The 24,365-nt window shown below is 45.9% G+C and overlaps 1 protein-coding gene across 2 annotated transcripts in view; it reads left to right on the top strand.

Annotated features, from left to right (window-relative positions):
• The first annotated feature begins 15,259 nt into the window (after positions 1-15,259).
• The window catches only part of GPM6B (glycoprotein M6B), a 110,031-nt gene continuing 100,925 nt past the window's right edge, over positions 15,260-24,365 (top strand). Inside the window, exon 1 of one of the 2 annotated variants that reach the window (XM_075428681.1) lies at positions 15,260-15,408. In XM_075428681.1, coding sequence (XP_075284796.1) covers positions 15,405-15,408 — 4 coding nt within the window. In that variant the 5' untranslated portion in view covers positions 15,260-15,404. The remainder of the gene's footprint in view (positions 15,409-24,365) is intronic. The other variant, XM_075428711.1, reaches the window with a different exon arrangement.

Genomic DNA, 24,365 nt, shown 5'->3' with positions numbered 1-24,365 from the left:
GTCTGCTCTTTGCAATGCAAAAGCTTCTCACTCATTCATTATATGAAATTTATTTCAAATATTGGCATCTTCATTTTTTGTTACATTAATAGGAGTCCAGCTCTTCGAATAGAAATTGAGAAAAGCAAGACACTTTGATTCAGCTGCTTACATTTGAATTTTTAAGTATGATTTTTGGCATGCTGATCTGAATATTTTGGCTGAAAGAATTACAGAGGGACCAAGATTATTACCCAAAATGTGAAATACAGTCTGTCAAAAGGAAACATCCAGAACTCTGTTTTCCTTCTGGTTTCTTAAAAACATGAGTTACTTAGGAATATACTATTTAATAAATAATACGTTCATACTGTGGCAAAATTCTGTCTCCATGTTTGTGTGCTAATTCATTAACTGTCTACCCTGTCTAACTGGCTCTGTTGTCTCCTGTGATCCTGCCTGGATAGTCCAAAGGAAGGAAATTCTTATGGGCTTTCTCCTAGATAGAAGAGCAGCCTGTGAGGGAGACGCGGCTGCTCCTGAGGGGTTATAGCTACAGCATGAAGTTCAAGGCCTCCCATCCCTTCATAGATTCTCACATAGCTGGAGTTGCTGAGCTGATACACAGAGACCTGTGCAGTGGAGCTCTGGCTGGGCAAGTGACAGACTGTGACATTGCCATGGGTATTCTCTTGGAGACCTGGCTATCGTAGCGGAAGAATTGCTTGGAGTCAGTCCATTCTTTGAAGCAGGTGGGCGCACATGCATCCGCCTGAACTACTGATTTCGGCAGGGCAGGAGCAGTGCAGAAGTCTTGCTTGACCAGAAGTGGAGAAAGACGTGCTCGTCTTGAGCTTTGAGTGTGTAATCGAGATTCTCTGTGGATGTATTCTATTAATTACACAGTCACAGAATGATTTTTTCCCCTTTAATCATGAATCATTTTCTTCTAAGAAAGCAAGAAAACAGAAGAAGTGAGAACATATGTAGTTTTTGAAAAGAAAATATTTTTCAGCCTAACGATGCCAGTAGCACTGCTGGTTTCTAAACTACACTGAGATCTTTTGCTACAAAGCCTTTTGAAAAGCCAGAATACACAGAACTGCTATCCCCTTAACTGTTATTAACAGCCATCCCAAAGAAATAGCTGTGTGGGGAGGGATGAGAAAAGTGGAAAGGATTGGCAGGGATTTTTTCCAAATACAGTTCGAAGTGGTCCTTCTTTATCTTTAGACTTTGTTTTACCAAAGATGTGAGGCAAAAGTTTATCAGGGGCTGTTAGAAATTGAGTTACACCACTGTCTTGGGGTGCCCCCAGGCTGCACCTTACCAGAAGCTGGGAAGGAGTAACAAAATACTGCTTTATTCAAGGAATTTTCTTGTATTGTGTGCTAGACAGCTGCCACTGGATGATGGCATAGGAAGCTAACTAGGCCTCTGATCTGTTTACAGCGATTTTTAGAACCTTTCCACATGCTTACACTGAAGATCAAGATTGAAATATCAGTCCTGAGGTTCAGCTTTTGGCTATCCCATGCATCCTTTTTCCTAGGTACAGAAATCACCCCCGTGGCTCAACTCCACCAAAGTTTACTGCCATCAAGGTCTGCCAGCAGCTCTTAATTGCGTGATTACTCCCTCACTGTAAGTCAAAAGGAGTCAAGGTGGAAAAGCCCTGCTTCTAAGCTGTTCTATGTAACCCAGTTTATTTGTAGTGAAAAGGATGAAGGGAACCATTCGCTTGCACGATTGGATGAGCAGGTCTATGCAGGTGGCAAACTCCACAGGTGTGAGAATTCATAAAGCAATGTTGCCACCACCAGAAGAGAATGTGTGAGAACATTTTTGTAGTACTCGGAGCCTCCAAGGATTTTTTCTGCTGTGGTATAAAACCAATCCCTTTGCATTTCTTTCATCATACATGTTAGCCAGCTTTCTCTTACCGCAAAACATCTAGAAAAACATGCGTTTGTTTTACTTGCTGAACGCAGAAGGTAACGCTCATTTTGGGTAAACCCACAGACGGGTTTATCTCAAGATTTCTAATGATTTTTTTAATTGCTACTTTCTGTGTAAAAGTTAGTGTCCTGAGTCTGCAAATTTGCAGACACTGTCCCAAGGGGCATACTTGCACAATTCAGGTTTGTACGCTTTGCTTTGGTGTGAGCTGTAGCAGAAATCGGAAGCCCAGGATTCAGTCAGCCCTTTTGGTCTAGACGTGTACAAGCATCCAGTAAGAAAAAGTCTGTGCCTTGTATTTCATTAATTTTGATTCTCACATAGCTAAGTCTCATTCCCATCCTTTGCACTGGACAGGAAAAGATCTCCTGTGTCATCATGTCTAGTTTTTGCTACCTCCGGCAGCCACATCGTCTAATCCATTTCAGAAACTAATTAGGCTCCACTTTAAAACAAATGCCATTTCCTGTTACCCCCACTTCTGCTAGTGAAGACTGCATGGCTCGCTTCTTATTTGCAAAGCATAATAAAATACCAAGACTGCCCCAAGCATAAGTTTTCCTTTGTCAGAGAGCTCGAAAAATCTAAATGCAGGTACAGATTATGTATCTTGGGGGGTTTTTGTATTAATTATAGTGCTGTAATATTCTCCCACTGGACAGAAGGGAAGGAGTTACAGTTGTGACAGAAGTAAATGGTTGAAGTGTGTTTTTACTTAAGAACTAATTTGTCAAAGGCCACACTTCTAGCTCGTGGTATATTCCATGGAGTGGCTGAGTAATAACCAAAGGCTCCCATCCCACTATCCTCCTTTCATGCGAAGCAGTGAGGTTGAGCTAAAACTTCAGCCAGTTATGGTGCAATGCACTCGAAACGCAAATTTTGATGAGTTGCTCCAGACAGAATAATCCTTACGGGACTGCAGAATTTAAGTCTGAAATGGACTGTAAGCCAAAAGGAATCAAAAAAGTGACAGGCATGACATAATTATTACACCTGGGAAGACAGTAATATTCATGATTTTTTAACAATTTTCTATATTTCTGTTGATGAGTTTAGGATTTCCAGCAATGCCAGATCACCCTGCACTAGAGACAAAGTGTTTTTTATACTGAGTCTTCCTGAGTGTAAAGTGACGTTTTCATTTGTGCTGCTCTGCCACAGCGCGGTGTCTGAGCAGTGCCGTGGCTGGTTTGTGGCCCTGCGCCGGTGTCACCGCCCTGGGTGCTCCAGGGGCGCACGGGAAGTCCTTCCTTGGTGCCTCCTCTGAGAAGCCCTGCAGCTGAGCAGCACTCACGGTGGCTGTTTTTATCGTTCTGTGTCGGTCCTGCGGTCTTCCTTATGTTTTTTTTTTTTCGCTGGCCATTGCACTCAGAACATGCAAGCCGTACTGCCCATTTCGAGGCTTGCTCTTGCTCGGAAAGCCGTGATGCTGAGTGGGTGATGTGCGTGACATGACTGGGTGCCATGGTAACAGGCCGTGATACCATAAACGCCCAGTGATGAATCCATTTCAGGGACACACCAGAAAGAACAGCTGCATTGTGCTACAGAAAGTCCTTACTCCAGAACTTCTCTCCTCTACCAGCAAAGAAAACAGAGAAAATGACTGACAAAATAAGTGCCCAGTGCTCCCTCCCTTGCTTGTTTGGCTGAGCAGATCCCTCTTCAAGTCATCTACAGCTCCAGTGTGGGATCATTAACATGGATCTCTAGAGTGCAAAAGTGCTTCTACGGAGAACTTTTGGAGGGTTTAGTTATTTGCCCTTCACAAGTGTGTTTTACTACACAGACCTGCTCTAGAAAGATATCCTGTACTTTTCCTGTCAACAGCAGTTTAATCTTGTTTGGAAGGAGAAGAAGAGCTGCCTTGCTGTAGTCTCTTCCCTTCAATAGCTCTTTTAGTCTATCAGTGTTAACTTGCATTATTCAAGTCTAGCAATATGAAATCTGTTTCTATGGCAAGACTATGGCTAAAGTTTTTTTGTGGTAAATAATAATGAACTGCACTGGTGGTTTCTGTTACATTGTGGAAGCTCATTCCAAGCATAGCCTGCAGTGTGAGATAGTCCCTGTCAGCGGAACAGTATTGTTCACTGCAGTCCAAGAATATACCACATCCCACTGGAATAAAACATACCAAGAGTTTATGTTATTGAAATTTTAACACACCATATTGAAAACCAATAACTGAACAATTTTGTTTTGCTAGTTTAACTTCCTTCATGCCAGGCTTTTGAAGCGTGAAATGATGTAAAAACACTATAATGCAAGAAAACATACAGCAAAATCTCGAGGACAATGCAGATTTTTTCTTCTGCTAGGGTGCCCAAAATTATACTAAGAATTATGAAGGAAAAGTGTCAAAAAATTGTGTTGGGTTTGTTGATTTTCCAGTATTATTTTAATTTCCTAGTTTCCAGAAATAAAATTTGAGGGTTTTTTTAATACTTCTTAGCTGAGGAACCTTTGAAATTTTGAATGGCTTAGCAGCCTCACTTTGCAGGGACTGAAATATCATCCAAATGCATACTGAATGTAGGAAAAACGCCTGCACTGCCTCTCCCACTGCTGCCATTCCCGCAGAGCTACCTGGAGTTAAACGGATATACACTCTGCTGCATTACCTGGACAAGCTCGAGAAATGGGCCTGTGTGAACCTCATGAGGTTCAACAAGGCCAAGGGCAAGGTCCTGCATCTGGCAACCCCCACTGTCAGTACAGGCTGGGTGATGAGGGGATTGAGAGCAGCCCTGCCAAGAACGACTTGGGGGTATTGGTGGATGAAAATCTTGACATGAGCCAACAATGTGCACTTGCAGCCCAGAAGGCCAACCGTATCCTGGCCTGCATCAGGTGAAGCGTGGCCAGCAGGTCGAGAGAGGTGATTCTGCCCCTCTGCTCTGCTCTGGTGAGATCCCACCTGGAGTCCTGCGTCCAGCTGGAGCGGGTCCAGAGGAGGGCTACAAACACGATCTGAGGGCTGGAGCACCTCTCCTATGAGGAAAGGCTGAGAGAGTTGGGGCTGTTCAGCCTGCAGAAGAGAAGGCTGCAGGGAGACCCTATAGCAGTCTTCCAGTACCTGAAGGGGTCCTATAGGAAAGGTGGGGAAAATCTTTTCAGCAGGGCTTGTTGTGATAAGACAAGGAGCAATGGCTTTAAACTAAGGGAGGGTAGATTTAGGCTGCATATGAGGAAGAAATTTTTTATGATAAGGGTGGTGAAACACTGGAACAGGTTGCCCAGAGAGGTGGTGGAAGCCCCATCCCTGGAAACATTCAGGGCCAGGTTGGACGGGGCTCCAAGCAACCTGATCTGATTGAAGATGTCCCTACTCGCTGCAGGCGGGATTGGGCTAGATGAGCTCTATAGACCCCTTCCAACCCAAAGCATTCTCTGATTCTGTATTTCTGGTAATGTCCATCACACTTCAGATCTCCAAGGATCCAGCTGAGCAGTTTCCAGGGTCTCTCTTACCTCAGTCCTTTTCAGTCCACCTATGCTCTCTTCTGGCTCCCTCATCTTCTTTTTCACAAAGGCTCCTACCTAGCTTGTATCCCTCCACCTCACCACATGCTCCTCTGCAGCCTGGTTCTGCTCTCTCAGCTCCTGCAGTCCTGCCCACCTCCCACACGGAGGCATGAAATGTTGCCTAGACAGCTGGTGGCTGGCAGAGCAAAGAGAAGGACAGATCCAGATGACCAGAAAAACGACGGTGCCTCTGGCATCATAAACGCTGAAACCAGAAAGTACCAAGACCCTTTGCACAGCGTTGTCGCTGAGCTGTTGGTGGCTGAGGGAAGATCGCGCTCTCCTCTTTTCCTAACTAAACGACAGAACTTCCTCACTGCTGTGCAAGGGATGGGAAGGGTGTCACTGCCAGTTCAGCTCTCCCCACTCTGGGTAGACTCCGGTCAATCACCCACAGTAAATATCCCCGCTCGTCTTAACCACTGACCAAAGCCTTTCTGAAGTCGCAGTGCAGTGAAACCACCGCGATCCTGCTGAGCACCAGGGGAAGCTTTTGTAAGACTTTTCCCCTGGTGGGAGGAACAATTACTGGATACAGAGTCTGGACTTCACAATCCATCTGTTTAATTTATAGTGTGTCTCAACAGTGCATCTCTGTCGACTCAATCTCTCCAATGGCAAGGCATAACTGTAATTTAGGAGCTCAGCCATTTGAAAGACCAGCCGGGCAACCATGATCCATTCTCACCCAGCAGATGAGGACGTTGCTAAGGCAGTTTCTCAGTTTAAGAATGATTTTATCTCTTTTTCGCTCTTTTCAGCCCTCTTTGCCAGCTGGCATCCTGTTTTCTACTTTTTCAGTGGGCATTGCTTCAGCTCAGCGTGATCCTTCGGAGGGGGAGCAGTAGCCTATTTAGAGCTTAAAGCACATAGAGATTTACTGGCTGGAACCCCAGAGAACAGCCTAGCAAGAGGCTGATGAGGGCAGTTAGCCAGATCATCTCCAAAACACTGCTGTTAAAAGAACCTGGTATGCATGTTAAGTAAACATCAGAAATGCAAAACCCAGCACATGCAACGTGCAGATGATAGCATAAGGTAATGGGCCCTATCTCCAAATAAATAATAGCACTCGCATAGTGTCCCAGGCAGTTCCAGTATTTTCTGCTCACTTCCAATGTCCTCTGAATGGGTCATATCCACAAGATAATAAAATTCCCATGGGCTCCAGCAGGACTAGGATTTAGTGTCAAACCCTGGCTAAGATCAGGGGAAGAAACTTCTCTTGCTCACCAACAGGGAAAAACTCTAGAATAAATGTGTTCCAGGAAGCTATTATATAAAGGCGTTGATAATTTCATTTGCATATAAAATAACAACAAGAACGGAAGCTAAATTGTCCCATGTATACAGAAACCCTGGGTGTTCAGGATGGGCTACTCATTATTCTCTTGTCATACAAAGCAATTCAGTCTGCAGCTGCATTTCTCTCTTACAAATCCAATTCAATCAAGAGAACCGAAACATCATTAGCAAACCCACTGATTTATCCACCAGTAAAGTGCTGATACAGGCTTCTGTTCCTGCTGCTAATAAATTCTCTGCATAGCAGTGTTTGCTCTCTCTAGGGATCTCCCATTATTATAATGGCTACAGGTTTCTAACTTTACTGCTGGAATTTTGAAGCCTGAAAATCTATAACAGTAGGGTCCAAAAAAACCTGTGGAAGTCGTAGGAAAAAGGGACACAAGCCCAGGACAGGTACCCAGTTGCTACAGAGATGTGGCTACATGTAACTGCAGGTGAAGCAGCACCTGGTGCCTTAAAAATTGCTGTAAGAAAACCCTTTTTTGCTTTCTGAAATACAACCATTGTCTCCTGGTTTGCTCATCACTTCCTTTCCCTATTTCCCTCAGTGGGCTTCCTCCAGAGCCTTGCCTCCCTCGCTGCACCTTTCCCTGGCTCCTGTTTGGTTTGTTGCCTTAACTGGCAGCCTGTTGGGCTCATTTGCCTCTGCTCTGGCCTCTCTTCTCCTGCAGAAACGCAGCGGCTCCGAAAATCCCTGCGAGGGGTTGGCTCCTGTTCCTCCTGCACATCATCTACAGCAAGGTTCTGGGTGGTCACCTCCGAGCTCATCACAGCATCGTCCAGTTGCTGCTGTCACCTGGGCATGGGCCCTTCCACGCTATTTCAAGGCCTGGGCACACACTTGTGTGTCCTTTCCAAGGTGGGCTTCAAACAGGGAAGGCTGCTAGAGGTCCCGCTGTCTTCTGGGAATAATTTCCCAAGCTGCAGTTTCTGTAATGTCTTTAGCGATCCTAGGTCATTTTGTCTGCCAGGTTCATGTGCCACTTGGTTTGCCTGTGGCCCTTTCATCTTTTAAACACAAAGAAATTATTTCCTTGGAATACTGGATGCCAGAATTAATCTTCCAGGCTATCTGGCAGCTAAGAAACACTCGAGTTTGGCCTGAAATTTATTTTAAAAACAAAAGTAAGAATCCAAAGCCACCTATGACAGTAGCCCATGTTTAATATAGCTTTAATAAAAAGCTTTATTACATTCCTCTCTTGGAAAGGTATTATTTTTCTACTTGTTGAATGTGATATCCAAGATAACAAGAATAAGATAAAAAAAGTCTTAAAAAAAGAGATCTTTATTTCAAAAATACAGGCTCTCCAATCTATCTTATGTATGCTATAAATGAAAGATAAAATTATTACTAACGTAAGATACTTGACACTTTAATTTATTTACTTTTTCATCTCTCCTAACTGAAGAATGTATATATATGGGTGACTAGTGTGTTCTCCTCTTTTATTTTTAGTCATATGCTCATGCATTTGCAAAAATTCAGTGTCTGGACTGAAAATAGGAGGAAAATGCTTATGTTTAGAATAGCTGTTTCTATTTTTTTAAGAAAAAACCTACCATGTTTATTAGTCTAGGGAAGGAGATGTTAAACTAATCTTCCAAAACCAAGATTTAATACCAAGCGTCATCTTGTTATTTTTTAAGTTCCTCAGTTGCATTCATCCTGGTTGGGCTTTCCCAGAGGGCTCTGGCTCATCTGACCAGAGTGGCTTGTGCTTTTTCGGTTCTGAATGTCGCATTTCTAGCAGGTCTAATGTGTCTGGCTTTCTGTGACGGCAGAAGGAGGAGGCAAAGCGTTTCCATGATGCCAGCAGACCTGAAGCCACACCTTCCTGCCAAAACTGCACCTCGGAGAGCTGATGGAGGATGTTGTGTCTTCATCCCCTTTCCATTATCTACCAGTGAGGAGCCCCCAGGGTTGCACCAGCCGCCACAGCTCCCACAGCCCCGGACACCCGTCCTCTGCAGCCTGTTTGCACCGCGCTGCTGCACTGTTGGGCACGCCGAGCGAGTTACACCTCTGCCGAGTTCCAGAGTCATTCCCATCTTTTCTCCAACATGTTATTACATTTTTTGCCACAAATTGCAACTCTTGAGTATAGCCATTTGCTAGAAATGGACCGCGCTAAGCGTGCAGAGCAGTACAGAAGCAATAAAACAGTGTGCGTGTGAGGGGAGGGGGGGAAACCCCAACACAAAACCCAGACCAGCATTTTTAAATGTATATTGGTAGAAAACTAAAGCTGGGTAGCCCATTATGAGAGAATTTAACTCTGCTTTATGATACAGTTTAAGTCTTCGGCACCACTCATGTTTACAGAGCAGAATTAAAACCTTCTGTAATAATTTATGAGCTTGTGCCTATTGACAGAAGTGAAAAAATGAGAACTAAAATGAAATCAGCTGGCTGTTACTCAGCCTCCACTGCCCAGCTGGATCAGGAAAAGTGTTAAAATGAGTCCTGCAACGTTCCTTCCCAGCTCTTTGAGTTTGATTTTCAGTTTGCAGAGAAAGGCACCTGAAAATGTTCTTAAACGCTCTCTGTGCCTGCCATCAAAGGGGTTTTCTACTTTGGAAAAAGGGAGTGAGCCTTGTCTCAGGATGTACTTCTGCCAGAAATTCTGTCCTGATTAGGCTCCCTTGGAGCACTTTCTTGGGTGGGTGCCATATTGAAGTTATTGGATGGCAGCCATGTGTTCAACACTCTTAAAATAAAGTCTATTCCCTTAATTTGCAACTCAACATAAAACTTGGGTTAAGTCTATTGATACCACTGGAGGGTGGGGCTAACATACATATGTATGCCATTATTTTCAGGATATTGCAACGAGTGCATATACGCTCCCACGGAAGTTGCCCTGAAGTTGAATACTAATGTTCCTTGGGTATGCATTTTGCCCCTGTCTGGTTTCCTCATTTGCAAATTATTCCAAATTCAAATCTCCCCACTGGTACTAATGAAAACTTTGGATAAGCCATACATTTGAGTCAGCTCTTCCTAAAGACACTAGGCTGGCCTCTCCAGCCCACACAGTCCTACCCCACAACAGGAACTTAGCAAAGCACTTCAGCAAATGTTTGTATCTAACCCTGCTAGACTGAACCCCTCATCTCTGACCAAACTCAAGTGCATTTTTGAGCCTAAATGTTTTAGAATGAGGCATGTGGAAGAACGCCTTCACCAGGATCATTTTATGGTGACTCACATAACAGGAGGTAAGACTTCTCCTCACTTGGAGAAAGGGTTGTCAGCATTTCTCATCCACGTTTCACAGATCCGTTGAGGAGGATGAAACCACAAGTCCATCGAGGGGGGCTGCACCGGGAAGGAAAAGTTGCACCAACTTGTATTTTTTCTGTATAACAGGCATCCGCTTTCAGACATGTTGGTTTACTCTTTCACTCACAAGCTTTCCGTTCTGTATACTGTTTAATGAGACCATCTACACTCTGTAGACCTCATATTGTCTCCTACATGGTTCCCTACTATGTTTGGGTTACCTGTGTGACCTGCAGAGAGAGAAAGGCACAGAAGCAAGCGTGTGTATCCAGAATAAAACCACCTAATACCATTCTCTTCCCTCCGGTCTCCCCCCAGGCACGGATCTCCCATGGACACTCACAGAATATTCACACATGTAAGTGCAAAATACCTTACTTAAGGTAAGGTCCCTCTTATAGAGCTAAGTGGAAGATGGCTCTTTAGTTGCTAGAGGTCCTAATCTAAACATTAATCCTTCATTTTCAGTGATATTTTCTAATTATTTTTTTTGTATCTTTAAAATCACAAAGTGACATTGGTTATTCCAGAAGTGACTTGGGGTATATGAAACAGAGATGAGTCTATATTTTAACACTGAGGATGTATTTAATACTCCGTAATTAACACAAAAATGGTAATCACTAATTTTCAGATAAAATTAACTATGGTTCATTGGGAAAAATTATGCATCCTGTAGAATATATAATTATATCTATTCTAAAGCAATCACTGCTTATATTTACACATCGAGAAATGGTTGCTGGAAATATGACCTACTTGGTAATAAGAAACAGTTTCGATTCTGAAGAATATTTATTCCTTACACTATCATACCTGAATGTTAAATTCCAGGAGGAGGATCTCCATGCTGGCTGAACTATATCAAATTACTTCTCATTTTTTATCTTTTCCTTTCACTTTTTTCCCCCAGACTGCACAGTACCAGTGATCTGAACAATTTTGTTCAGCATTTTGCTGGACGGACTTTGCAAACAACTGTCTGCTGTAAGCACTAAGAAGGGGTTTTGGTAGCAGCAGTTGGAGTCTAAAGCGGATCAGCTTCACATAAAGGTACAAACGACGTAGGAGAGCATGAGTCATTCCATTTAATCTACCCCGAGATGCTGAGTTCAAAACACAAAAAGGTCACCTCTTCTTTGCATGCAGATGACAGTATAAAGTGAACCAATTGTCATCTTATTTCTCTTTAACATCCGTGGCCTCTGTAACGCCACTTTCAACAGAAGATCACATCGGAGAGCAAAACCCCAGCGTGCCGCAACTGTACGTGGACTCGCAGAAGAGCAAGATGAGAGAGGATGGATGAACCCTCTTGAGAAAGGCCACAGAGAACACTCACTACAACTAAAATGGGATTTTATCACTTCTGATTCCCTTAAATCTAAAATACACCCGCGTCAACATTCAAAAGGAGGCTGTTTTATGAGTCCTTGATTTTATAAGGTTTTGAAGGTTTGCAGGATTTTTTGCAAAATCAGGCATAGGAGTGGAACTCTATACACTCACTCTAATCCTCTGGAAACTGGCAATGACTGCTGTAGCAGTCAGAATAAGTAATATTTACAATTAACCATTAGCTTCACCATTAGCAGAGGGAGCTATGGGGGGGGACATTCACATAACGCCAATGGTAGGGCATGGTGTGAGCCGAGAACCCACTGAAGCAGGCATCCCACCAGAACATCTTTTTATTTAAACACTGTATTTAATGCGACTGAATGTTTAGTCTAAGATAAAACATTAAGTGGAAACATACTTCCTTTGATTCTGTTTTTAATTGAGAAGGTTTCCGTACCTAGGGCAATCTGTCTAGTTAGACAGCCTGAGGAGAGACAGTAGGAGTGGAAAACAGAGACAAACAGGTAGCAGCAGCTACATCACTGTTCGGTCCACAAAGAAAGCAGGGATTCATTTTAGAGCTAGGATGCTCCCCACTGAAGAAGTGGGGAAACAGATGGAGCCTGGTAAATTAAAACAACAAAAAAAAAGAATTCTATGCAATCAGCCTCCACTTGCTCTCGAAATCTGTTTCACCACTGACTGCTGGAAATGGTCAAATACAGCAAAATAGCGTTTCAGACTGATACCATGCCCTCAGTTAACACTGATAAGACCTTCCCTTTCCATCTTACCTCTCCTTGGCTGGCCTTGAGATTGAAATTAAATTTTCTTCTGCAAATCAGATGGCCTCTTTAAAACATCTTCGGAGAAGAACACAGTGCTCCAGAGCAGGTTAGGAGATACGCCAAGCATACTGCTGCAGGGAGTGAAGGTGTTTCTGGAAATACTTGGTATCATCGCATTAGTATTAGGGTAACACTACAGAGACAGGTTTTCAGGTTGTTACCCAAGCTGTCGAAAAGGTTTCAAGCATGCAGTGTAGACAATGCTTGCTTGAAATTAATCATTAATCATTAAACATTAATCAATGCCGAATTCCAACCTTCACCTTCTTTATAGATCAAATCTGCAATGGCACCAGCTCATTTTGTAATCCCCTGATGCCAAGATAGTCTGGATCAAGCTGGCTTCCAGCGTAACTTACAGCGGGCCTTTAGCCCTACCTTACGGCTACCAGCTGTAGCACCCGAGGAGCCTTTCAGTTACTGAGGCTCCCTGACATGCTGCACGCTCCAGCCTTTCTCCTTTCCGTTCTGTACTAGACAAAAGAGTAAGAGCACGGACCAGAATCCAATCGCAAGCCTTTCCCAGCTTGGGAAGTAGCTGCTTCTACAGACATCTTAGTTCTGAGATGAAATCCGTCAGTTTCTATTGCCAGTAGAAATTCCAGCTAAGTGTTCTTGCCTTCTGGACCTCTTGTGAGTACTGTAATGTAGTTTTCCTTTAAGCAACTCAAACTTCTGACATCAGCCCTGTCAACTTCCCTCTTTACTCGTCAGAGACTTGGTATCTCTGGGAGTGGAAATCCCCATTGACTGCTGAGCCATAACCAATATTTGGACAGCTGTTCTTTGCTTTATTCTTGGGAGAGAAAAATAACCGACGTTTATGAGGATGACAGAAAGCTAATAAAGGACAGCGAGTCCCTCCTCTCACCGCGTACGAGTTGATGCGGACAACTCTTTCTGCGCTACCATAGGAACGTCTACCCCATACTTTGGTGCAAGTACTTAAACCCAACCCGGGCAGCACTGACTGTGTTGACCAGCTTCCCCTGAGCAACTAGTCTCACGCATTTCGGTGATGCGGAGTTACCCGTAAGTGCAAACGCCGTCAGAATCAGGGACATATTTTTCAGCTGATCCTAATATTAATCAAGCAGTATGCTGCAAGAGCTTCACAGAACATATATTACACTAAAAAATTTATTTTAAAAAATAAAATGAATTTATACCCTCACCAGCACATAGTGCTGCACACAGCGGGGTGCTCTTACCTTTTGACTTCAGTTCCCGCCATATTTCAGTGCTATTTAGTGCCACCCTAGTTAAGAGTCATGTGCTATTTCCATAATTAATCTCATTTTTCAAAGGTGCGTAGCTCATCTACTTTAATTCCCAGTGGGGACTGGAAGCAGCTTGCTAGTGATCAGCTTCGGCATTAATTTTTTTCCTATCTTTACAAAATGGCTTACTCAATCAATCCACTTATTACCTCTTAGAGAAGAGGCATTTACTCCCTGATCCCGCAGTGCTTGCATGGTGTTGGTGGTCCTTACTGGAAAAATGTCTATGCTCCTTAACCCAATGCAAAAGCCTCAGCTGATTTTGGCCAGAGAGACTGGGATTTTTCTTCTGATGGAAAACAAACCACAGCTTTAACGTCACAACTTCATATGTGAGTGCAGACACACGCTGCTTCAGGAGCAGGGGCCTGAAAATGCAGGGCACGAACTAATTTCCCCAAAAATCAGCATTCACACTTTGGTCACTCCTTTGCCTTCGCATTTTATTAATACGTTCTTAAGCAATCGATCTCATTTACAGGGGAATAATATGGTCATGTAATTTAATATATCAATTTGTTAATAAACATGGGAGAAGATGAAATATATCTTTATACTTCATGTAAATAACAGAAAATTAGGATACTATTATTGTGACAAAGGCAAAGGACGTGCGTGCCAAGTACCCAGTTAATGGAAGCCAGCACAATCTGACTGAGATTAGTCACCGTAGGTGCATTTATTCTGACTGTGGAGGTGGCCTTTGCATCTGCAGCAATCAAACCGCTCTGATGGTAAAAGTCCAATTCAGAAACGCAACTAAACCAACTTTGCCGTTCTCTTCCACACCCACCGTCCGCGCTCAGTGCGACGCAGGTATTTTTGCCTCCAGCATGCCCAGGTGTGGAGGGGTTTTGCTGGTAAGCTCCTAGCTGGGAAGCCACCCATTTGCCCCAAAACCACCCAGCCTAACTGTTACTTGGGTGTCCCCTTCCCTGGTTTTGCCAGAAGCTCAGACGCATTTTTCCCAGTGTTGAAAGAAATGGAAAAGCCACATGAAGGGGGCCTACAGGAAGGATAGAGAGGGAGTTTTCCCAAGGGTGTGTAGTGATAGGATAAGGGAGAATGGCTGTAAACTAAAAGAGGGCAGATTTAGATTAGATATTAGGAAGAAATTCTTCACCATGAGGGTGGTGAGGGACTGGAACAGGTTGCCCAGAGAAGCTGTGGCTGCCCCCTCCCTGGCAGTGTTCAAGGCCAGGCTGGATGGAGCTCTGAGCAACCTGGGCTGGTGGGAGGTGTCCCTGCCCACGGCAGGGGGGTTGGAACCAGATGATCTTTAAGGTCCCTTCCAACCCAAGCCATTCTGTGATTCTATGATTCTATATTAATGAACGAATGTTGCATTCGGTGCCCTCGCCATTGCCACCAACATCGAGAAGCAGCTGCCTCCGGAGGTCACGGGTACCCGGAGCCCCGTTTCCCATGCAAGCACCCGAAGGCGAGAGGGGCACGGGTCCCGCCCGGCCCAGGGCCCTGGCTCCCGGAAGCCTTCCGGGCAGGAATCACAGAACTCGGGAGGGAACGGAGGCCACAGAGAAGAAGGCAAGCCCTGGCTTCAGGGCCACCCCACCAGCCGGGCCGGGCCGGGCCGGCCGGCAGCGGCGCAGCGGAGCCGGGTGCCCCCGCCGGGCCGCGGGGCGGCGCTCCGCCACCCCTCCCCTGCCCCGCGCCGGGCCGGGCCGGGCCCCCTCGGGCGTTGCCGGCAGGCGGGGCCGTCCCCGCCCCTCTCGCCGCGCCGCAGCCGCCTGAGGCGAGCGGAGCCCGCCAGTGTGCGAGCTGCCGCTGCTGCCCGCCGCCGCGCCTCCCGCCCAGCCCGGCGAGCCCCTGCCCTGCTTTCCCCCCGCACCGCCCGGGCGAAGAGAGGCAGCCATGGGTAAGCGAGCCGGGCTGCGGGGGAGCCCCCGCTCCGGGGCCGCAGGGGGAGCCGCGGCTGCGGGGAGGGAGGGCGCGGGGGCAGGTGCGGGGCAGCCCAGCCCCGGGGGTCGCGGCGGCCCCGTCCCGGCCTCCTCCCGTGCGGGGCGGGGGGCAGCAGCCTGTTGAGCGCCCCGGGGGCGGCCGCCCCTCCGCACCCCTCGCCCCGCCGGGGCCGGGCCGCTGCCGCAGAAACTCGGCGGGAGCGGGGCGGGCACGGGGGGGGGCTTCTGGCCGGCGGGGCAGCGGGACCTCGCCTTCCTTCACAGACACGTTGTTGTTATCGCTAATAGTAATGCTACTACGGGGTCCCGGAGCTGTAGTTTCTTGGGGGCGGCTGCAGGCGGCCGGCCCGGAGAGTGCTTGCTCCTCCGGTCCCGCCGGAACCGAGGGAGCGGGGCGGGCGGGGGCCGCGTCGGGGGCGGCCGCTGGGCCCGGCGCTCGGTGCCGGCGCTGGGCAGGGGTTGGACCGTGACGGGGGGTCCCGCTCAGCCCCTGTGTGCCGAGCCCGCGTCCCCTGGGGACCCCCAGTTTTTGCCGGGGGGGGGGGCTGAAGTGTGCCTCGGGAGAGGAGGAGTGACCTCGGGGGTCGGGGAGGAGGGTGGCCGTGCCCTGTCAGGGCGGGGAGCGCTGGGCACGCCGGTGTGCCAGGCACGACGCGCGTCGGCATGAGCATCGGGGAGGGTTGTGGGGCTTTGGGCTAACACCTTCCCCTCTCGTGGCCTGGGGTCTGCGCGGTGGAGGGAACGGGGCGTCGGTGGAAGGTGGTGGCTTCTGCTGCCGGGCTTGTGGGGAGGGCAGCGCTGGCCTGAGGGTGTGAACGCGAGCAGAAGTGGGGCCCCGGCCAGGGAAGGGTTGGCCGTGCCCGTGGGTCACTCGGTAGCCAACGCGCACGTTCAGCCTTGGCATCCTTTCGGTGTGGGCTTTTCAGCATGGGCTGCTTCCTGCAAGCTTGCCTTCTGACCAACCATAGACACAAATGAATTGAGCAGTAATGACAGTTACGAGGTTTGGAAAAAAGAACAGATAGAAAAATACAGCTATGTCTTTGGTCCAGTTTGCCAGTGGCGTGTTACTGCTTAGAGGTTGCAGCTGGTGAAGCAGAGCTACCAGTGCGTGCCTGTGTGTTAATGTGCAGACACTGATGCTGGCACTGTCCCTGCTTTTAATTAAGAAGGAAAAAAAAAAAAAGGAAAAAGAATTAATTACTCAGCCAAAGACTAAAGAAGCTGACAGAATTCCTATGGTTGCTACTTTGTTAAATTAATTCGCATCACCTAATTCCTTAATTTCTAATTGCTTATTAACTGGTTTGTTCCCTAGCTTAGTGAAGATCAGACTCCTGTAGTATTACGCTCTTTTTGATAAGCTTTTTTGAAGTTTCCAACACCCCTTTCAGTGCGTGTTAAAGTATGGAATCCTACTGCCTCGGCAGCTCAGGAGGCTGAAACAAACCAGCTGTATTATTGGCGCCGTTTTTTGCATGCATCGTCTGATACTCACTTTTTAGACTATGCTGTCTCTATGGGAACTTTTGATATTAAATAAAACTATAAAGTTGATGGCTTCTCCCATGTCTCTGTCTTAGTATCCTGCTCTTAACATACAAATTTGCCTTTACTGCTATGGATTGGTATCAAATCTTGGAATGGGGACTGAAGAGGGAGAGAAAGAAGGGAGTGTTTTCAAGTGCCTTATTAGAAGAAGTGTATTCTTTGAATTACAACAACTTGGTTTTGGGGGGGAATAAAATTTGTTAGATAACACATGTAAAGTTGTTCTTAAGAGTGCTGCCAAGTCAATGAACTTGATTTTTCTTCAGTAAATAAAGTTGCTAGGGGTTTGAAATCAATAAGTTGTTTGAAATCTCTGTGGGTGATTCATCTTGAGGAGAAGCACATCTTTATTTTAGTCCTAAAATCTTAGAAAACCACTAAAGTTAGTCTCACAAGTTGTGGGTCTGCAACAGTGTGTGAAATACCTGTTTGATGTCGGTATAGAATATCTTGTCCTGAATGTAACAGTTGCAGAAAGGGGAGTGAAGAAAGTGTTTCTTGAACGTTCTGCTAATGATGGTGATAATGGCTCAAAACTCCAAGGGCTGTCGACTTCTTTGCTTAGAAACGTTTTGGATGATCAAGCTGTGCCTGACTGGGTAATGGCGGCGTGGTCAGTCAGGAGAGGGGACTTCTAGCACAAATTTCAGATGAAATACTTCAAAAAGAAGTCACAAAAAGAAGCCTTTGTCGGCTGGGGATCCAGTCCCTCATGAATACGACGTTTTGTTTATGCCATTGCATAAGTGCTGCCTTGGCATTAGTAGGCTGAGGCTGATGTGACTGTCTAACCAGGACGTGTTCAGAGCCCCGGCACTGTACAGAGCTTCCTCATCCCATGGCAAGGATGTATTTGACTGGTTCTCATTAGGTCTATTTGAATTGTCCTTGCTCACACAAAACTTTTGTGTAGGACTGGCTTGCTGAGGCTGATTGTTTGGTTGGGGTTTTTTGGGGGTGCTGAGAGTGCGCTGCAGCCATTGATGTTCACTGGGCTTTTGGCTCCCTCAGCGCTGCTGAAAGTTGGGCACACTGTGTTCAACACCAAGTGAGGGTTTGCGTGGGCTGGAAGGTCTTCAGTAATAACTGGCGCAGTGCTCTGTGCAGCTCAGGCAAGAAGAGCCAGTCTTTGGCAGCTTGCATCGTGGCACGTGCTCTTCCAACATCGTGCCTTGTCTAGGAGGTGTGGAGAGGGCTGTTATTTTACAGTATGAACAACAAATGGAAAAGGTTTTTGTTCCTAAATGTTTCAAAAGCATGATATAGTGTAATTTTTGGGGAACTCTCTGTTTTCATAATTTTACACCTTTTCTTCTTTGTAATCCTCAAACTGTTGCTTTCAGATAAGAAAAGGTTGGAGGAGGGTGGGTACATGTATCGTGTTGGTTTGCCTTTTAAAAAAGAGATACTGAGGAGAACACTGTGCACAAACAGGGGATGAAATGATGCCCATCTTCATGTGGGCTGGCAGCCCCTCTCTCTGCAGTCCCTGTGCAGAAACTGCTGCCTCGCGGAGCCCTCAAACCCTGGAGTTACCAGGGGCATCATGCTGTGCCGCGCTGCAGCTGTCCCATGTCCTCCACGCCTTCTGCAGCACGTCCAGCTGACCCAGCAGTGCTTGCTTCTGCATCTCTGCAGCTCTTCCCTGCATCCCAGAGCGAACCATCCCTTCCTCGTAGGCAGTAACCTCAGGAGTTCCACCTTTAGGGGTTTCTACCACCCGTAGAAACAGTCCTCACTTTTATGTGAAACGTGTCCAAAGTAGGTTCAAATATTCCCTGAACGAGGCTTTCTTCTTATAAACAGCTGGGGGCAAATCCTGAAAGAGAATGAGTCCTCTTTCTTTCTATTCAGCTATACACTTTGTTCAGGCGGGAGCTGAAATCTTTTGTGTGTCCCGGTAATAGTAAAATCTGATTAGTATCGGTCATTAAGGGTGGCTGGATTTCAGTTGCCAAGTGCTGTAGTCCATATTCTGTTAAATCTTGGATTTCTTAAATGTACTTAACTTCATTCCTATAAAAAAAGTAATTATATTAAGTTTATCTTCTCTTAAAACCTGTGAAATATGAAATTTTATACTGCTGCCCTTCCTCTATCTCCACAACACCTGCTTAGGCTATTGAAAAGTACTTAATTTTGCCTTCTCACTGTAATCCTTGTCTGAGAAGGAGGCAGGGGAGAAAATGTTGTGCGTTTCAGATATTTTCCAGTGTCCTAAACAATTTGTGTTGTCACCGTATTTACGGATTCGCTCTCTTGCTCTCTTTCTGAACGTGTTGTTCCGCAATACAGGAAATCTGCTGTCCCATGTGCGAATTATGGTATGTCTACATATCTTGAAATGTTACATTTCAGAAAAACATACTGGATTATAGATTACATCCGTGGGAGTGCTGAACTGTGGCAGTACCTATTACCTGTCTTTTTCAGAGTGTTTCTAGAGTTTCTTAAACCAATTGGAATCTGCAGGTCACTTTCCACGTTTAAAGGACTTTTTAATTATTTTTCTCAAGTCAGGTATGTTTTTTCAAGTTTGCTTCCATGTGTTGTTATTCCAGCAGTTCTCATGTTGCAAGCATTGGGTTTTTTATACACTATTTTTTGTATAGCCTTTGTTTTGCAAGATTAATGCTATCTAGGCATAGAATGGTTTGGGATGGAAAGAGACCTTTAAAGATCATCTAGTCCAACTCCCCTGCCATGGACAGGGACATCTTTTCGCTTGCTCAAAGACCCATCCAGCCTGACCTTGAACACTTCCAGGGAAGGAGCACCCAGGAATGGGGCATCCACAACTTCTCCGAGCAATATTTAGTGATATGTAAAGCCATTACTCTAAAAAAGAAGCCCAAAGTCCATTTCAGGATAAGGTTAAAATAAATTGATCATAAATCCAGTGAAGCCCACTTCTTGGTATCTGTTTTTATTCCTCGTGCAGCAGCATTGTGTCGTCCCTGTATGTGGGTGCACGTTCTCGTAGCGAAGATTTTGTTTTCCCTGGGATATACAGCTGGTAGAGCCAGACGCAGAATCGCTGCCCCTGTTGTACTTCCATTGATGATATTTGGGTGTAAATGCATTGTTATCTTTCTAGAAGTGCAAGAGGTCCCCGTGGAAAAATTAAAATAAAATCTGAACGCGCTGTGGCACCACAGTGTTAACGCTGCGGAGGATGTGTATATAGGTCCTACACCTGGGTTGGGGTAATCCCCGCTATCAATACAGGCTGGGGGATGAAAGGATCGAGAGCAGCCCTGCTGAGAGGGACTTGGGGGTGCTGATAGACGAAAGGCTGGACATGAGCCGGCAATGTGCGCTGGCAGCCCAGAGGGCCAACCGTGTCCTGGGCTGCATCAGGAGAAGCGTGGCCAGCAGGTCGAGAGAGGTGATTCTGCCCCTCTACTCTGCTCTGGTGAGACCTCACCTGGAGTACTGCGTTCAGCTCTGGAGCCCTCAGCACAAGAAGGACGTGGAACTGTTGGAGCGGGTCCAAAGGAGGGCTACAAAAATGATCCGAGGGCTGGAGCACCTCTCCTCTGAGGACAGGCTGAGAGAGTTGGGCTTGTTCAGCCTGGAGAAGAGAAGGCTGCGGGGAGACCTGATTGCAGCCTTTCAGTACTTAAAGGGAGCCTATAGGAAAGATGGGGACAATCTTTTTAGTAGAGACAGCAGTGACAGGACGAGGGGTAATGGTTTTAAACTAAAACAGGGTAGGTTTAGGCTAGATATAAGGAAGAAATTCTTTACAATGAGGGTGGTGAAACACTGGAACGGGTTGCCTAGAGAGGTAGTGGAGGCCCCATCCCTGGAAACATTCAAGACCAGGTTGGACAGGGCTCTGAGCAACCTGATCTAGTTAGTGGTGTCCCTGCTCGCTCTAGGGGGGTTGGACTAAATGACCTCTAGGGGTCCTTTTCGACCCAAAACTTTCTATGATTCTGTGATTCTATGATTCTGTGATTTGCTTATAGTGTGCTTTTAATGGAGGTGCTTTTTACCCTGGAGTGTGAGGTCGAGGCTCACTCCTCATGAAGCACAGGGCATCTCGCTGGGATGCGGGGCTGGTGGGGTGTGTGGTGCCACGTCTGGGGGTCGTTCTTCAGGGTTCACCTCAGCATGCTTGTGGCCAGATTGGTTTGAGCCGGCCAGGAAAATTGAAATCCTTTCTGTTGTCCTGGCTGGTTCCTTAAAATCTGTTTGGGTACGAGTGCCTCTGGGTTTGAGTTGTGATGGGCAAATGTAAGGAAAGATAGTTTGGTCTCCATGTGAGGCACCAAAGATGGTTGTATTAAAGTAATGGGTCTCAGCTGAGCCTGCGAGGCTCTGCACAGATGCAGAAGTCTGCACTGGGAGGATTACTGGGCCGGTACCCACAATGGGCAAAGGACGAAACGGAGCCATGGTGGTGCTTGTCCATCACATCCATCTTGTAAGGTGGCTTCTTTCAGGTCATATGCAATGCAGCCTGTGGCCTGGAGGAAACAAACTCATCGTGGCAGTACCAGAGGGGGAATCCATGTCTCCTGATCCTGTCCCAACTCTTCTTCCGCAGGCAGGCGTGAACCTCTGACAGCTGGTGTGCCAGGCTGGCAGTGGCTGTCGAAATTCCTGGTCACCCCTCCCCTGTAAATACAGTGAGCAACAGTGGAGATGATTTCACCATTCAGTGTAACAAATAGTCAGCATCGTATGTACCACTTAGTCCTCAGCTGTTTGTTACTTTCTGTTGCTGCTCTGTCTTGGTTCTTTGGCAGTCTCACTCTCCATAATTATTTGTCTCTGGGGTTTTAGGTTCACAAGCTTGCATGTGGAGTTGTGGCTTGAGAAACATTTACAAGCAACACAAAGGACTATGAGAATTCAACATCTTTTATTCTCCCTGGTTTTGGAGCTGTTTGACTAGCAGCAATTTCAAAATGTGAATGGAGCTCATGTTTCGTTAATAGAATGATGTGCCTGACGCAGAGGTACCGAGTAGTGCAAACCTTAGTGTGCTGCTGTGTGTCAGGTTTGTATGTGTTTGTTTTATGCTTTGGTAGTTGACTGCATATGACACTTGGAAATTTTAGCCTAAAATTGTATGTACAGAAAACGACTTTCAGGAATATGTTTGTACTTAGTGTTTGGGTGGTTTGTGTTTTTTTTGTCTGGAGGGAAGAGTGTTGAGAAGGACCGTGGTTCAAAGATAGTTGTGTCGTGAAAAGGCTGGACTTTTGAAAGTTATAAGCTCATTTGGAGTATCCAACATAAGATACAGCCTTCATAGTTTTATGGGTTTAATGTTTTATTAAGAGCATAGAACAATCATTGCGTGTGTAGCCTAAAACTCTGTCTTCATATACATTCCTTCGATACCAATGAAAATATAAGAATTGCCCTGGTCTAAACCATACATAAATTGGAGAGTGGGATTGCACTGAAGGCAAACAGGGCAAAACTTGCTCTGTTTGAGGCTGAGTAAGGAAGCAGCAGGCTTGCCTTTCCAGGGCTGGTTTGTGGACTGGCAGACAGAAAAGACACCTTGTGTTAACAGTGCAGCTTGTCGGGAGATCCAAAAACCAGAGTAAACCATGGGAGTCCAGCCAGAGGAGGATTACGTTCCAAGTAGTGCGCTGGTTTTCTCAATATTGGAAACATACAGTTGGGCTTATTGGCGGTTTTGCTGAGCTGGAGCCATTGGAGCCTGCTGCTGATGGCTAACCGAGGAGGAGTCCAACTCCCTCGTGCTGCCGGCAAGGCACAGCTGACAGGGACTTTCCGATGTCTGGTTTTTGCTTTACCTTTTAGTCTACGTTTTTGTCAGCTTGCACACTAGAAAATTCATTGAGGGCTTTCAGTCCCAACGCTGAGTGCGCATCAGTGAAGGTCCTGGGTGAAGGTGAGCGCTGGCTGCCCGCAGGTTCCTGCCTGCCCGCTGTGTGAGCCTGCCCAGGAGAGCGGCTGCTGTTCCGCCTTAGTCAAGAGAGATTTCCCACTGATTTTTTTTTAAACTCTTTGGTTTTATGTGTGTTTTGCTTTCTGATGGGACACAGGTGTTTTGCAACAAAAGAGAGTGCTTTTGTCAACTGAAGATGTCTTTTGAAAGCTGCTTAAATTTTAGATTCTGGGAACTTCTGTAAGGATTTGCTGGAATGAAGCCCTGGGCATGCACCATGCCTGTAAACGCCATGCAAGTCTGAATTAGTGCAGAGCTCCGGCTGGATCTTCAGTACTTTTCCTTACTTCTTTACTAAAGTAATTTTCATTTTCTTGTTGGTTGCTTTTTGTGTATTTTATTTTAGTTGTTTTTTTTTTTTTAAAGAAGAACTTTTGGAAGGTTTTAAATGATTGCTGTGTAAACTTACGCTTCTGTTGCCAGAACTGCGTTGATAAAAATGTCATGCACTTTCCCAAACAAGAGTGTAAAATGAGTTGTTGTATTTGTTAGGCACACAGCTGAAAAGAAGTTTGCCACATGGAACTCCCCTTGTGGGAAATCAGCTGCTTTTCTTGAGCTGCTTAAGCGTGTATTACAAAAAAAAAGTCAGGAAGAAGCGAGATGACTAGCAGGAGTATTTGGAGCTGAGAACTTTCGGTGCAAGCACAGGGATCTGCTCCAGCACATCTGTCAAGAGCCCACAGCTTGCAAGGTGAAACAAACAGTAACACTTCATGCAACATCTGCTTAGGCTTCGTGATGGGCGCTGGTACAAAAGCCTTGAAATCTCTTGAAATCTCCGAGATATTCATCATATCATGTCAGTGGAATGTAACAGAATCTTAGTACATCATCTGTTACTGCCTGTTCCCCAGCCAGTGAAGTTACTAGGTACTGAAGCTGATAGCTGTTTCACTGAGCCAGATTTTTACGTAAGCAAATGCAAGGAATGCAGTGCAGAGGGGGCTTTGCTATGCGTGACTGATGTAGCCTGTGTTAGTAATTATTTTCCTCATGCAGTGTATACCTTCACTCCATAGACGTTTTTCCCATTCCATGCTGAAATTAAAGTGGCAATTTCTTGTGGTTGGTAATTGTCTGATGAAAACTCCCCTTTTCAGGTAATGTCTGGAAACTAAAAGAGATAATGACATGGAATGAAAAACAGTCAAGTAATTTCGGTTTTTATAGCCCGTAATTTTTAGTCTCTCCCTTTAAATGATTTTTAAACAGTTTGAAAATACCTGTTTTTCTCCTCATACTTGAGCTATGAGAAGCATATAATAGATACTTAATCTTTAACCTCCTCCTGAATTCTCTGAGGTTTTTCTTCCGATCTGCCACTAATATGCTTGCAACACTTTGTTTGAGAAATTGTTGTAATCTGCCACATATTAAATTCCCATTGTTCCTCAGTGGAAACCTCAGGGCGGCAGAAAAGAA

This window comes from Opisthocomus hoazin, chromosome 1 (assembly GCF_030867145.1).
Source record: "Opisthocomus hoazin isolate bOpiHoa1 chromosome 1, bOpiHoa1.hap1, whole genome shotgun sequence".
Lineage (NCBI taxonomy): Eukaryota > Metazoa > Chordata > Aves > Opisthocomiformes > Opisthocomidae > Opisthocomus > Opisthocomus hoazin.
This window is presented reverse-complemented; position numbering and strand designations above follow the sequence as displayed.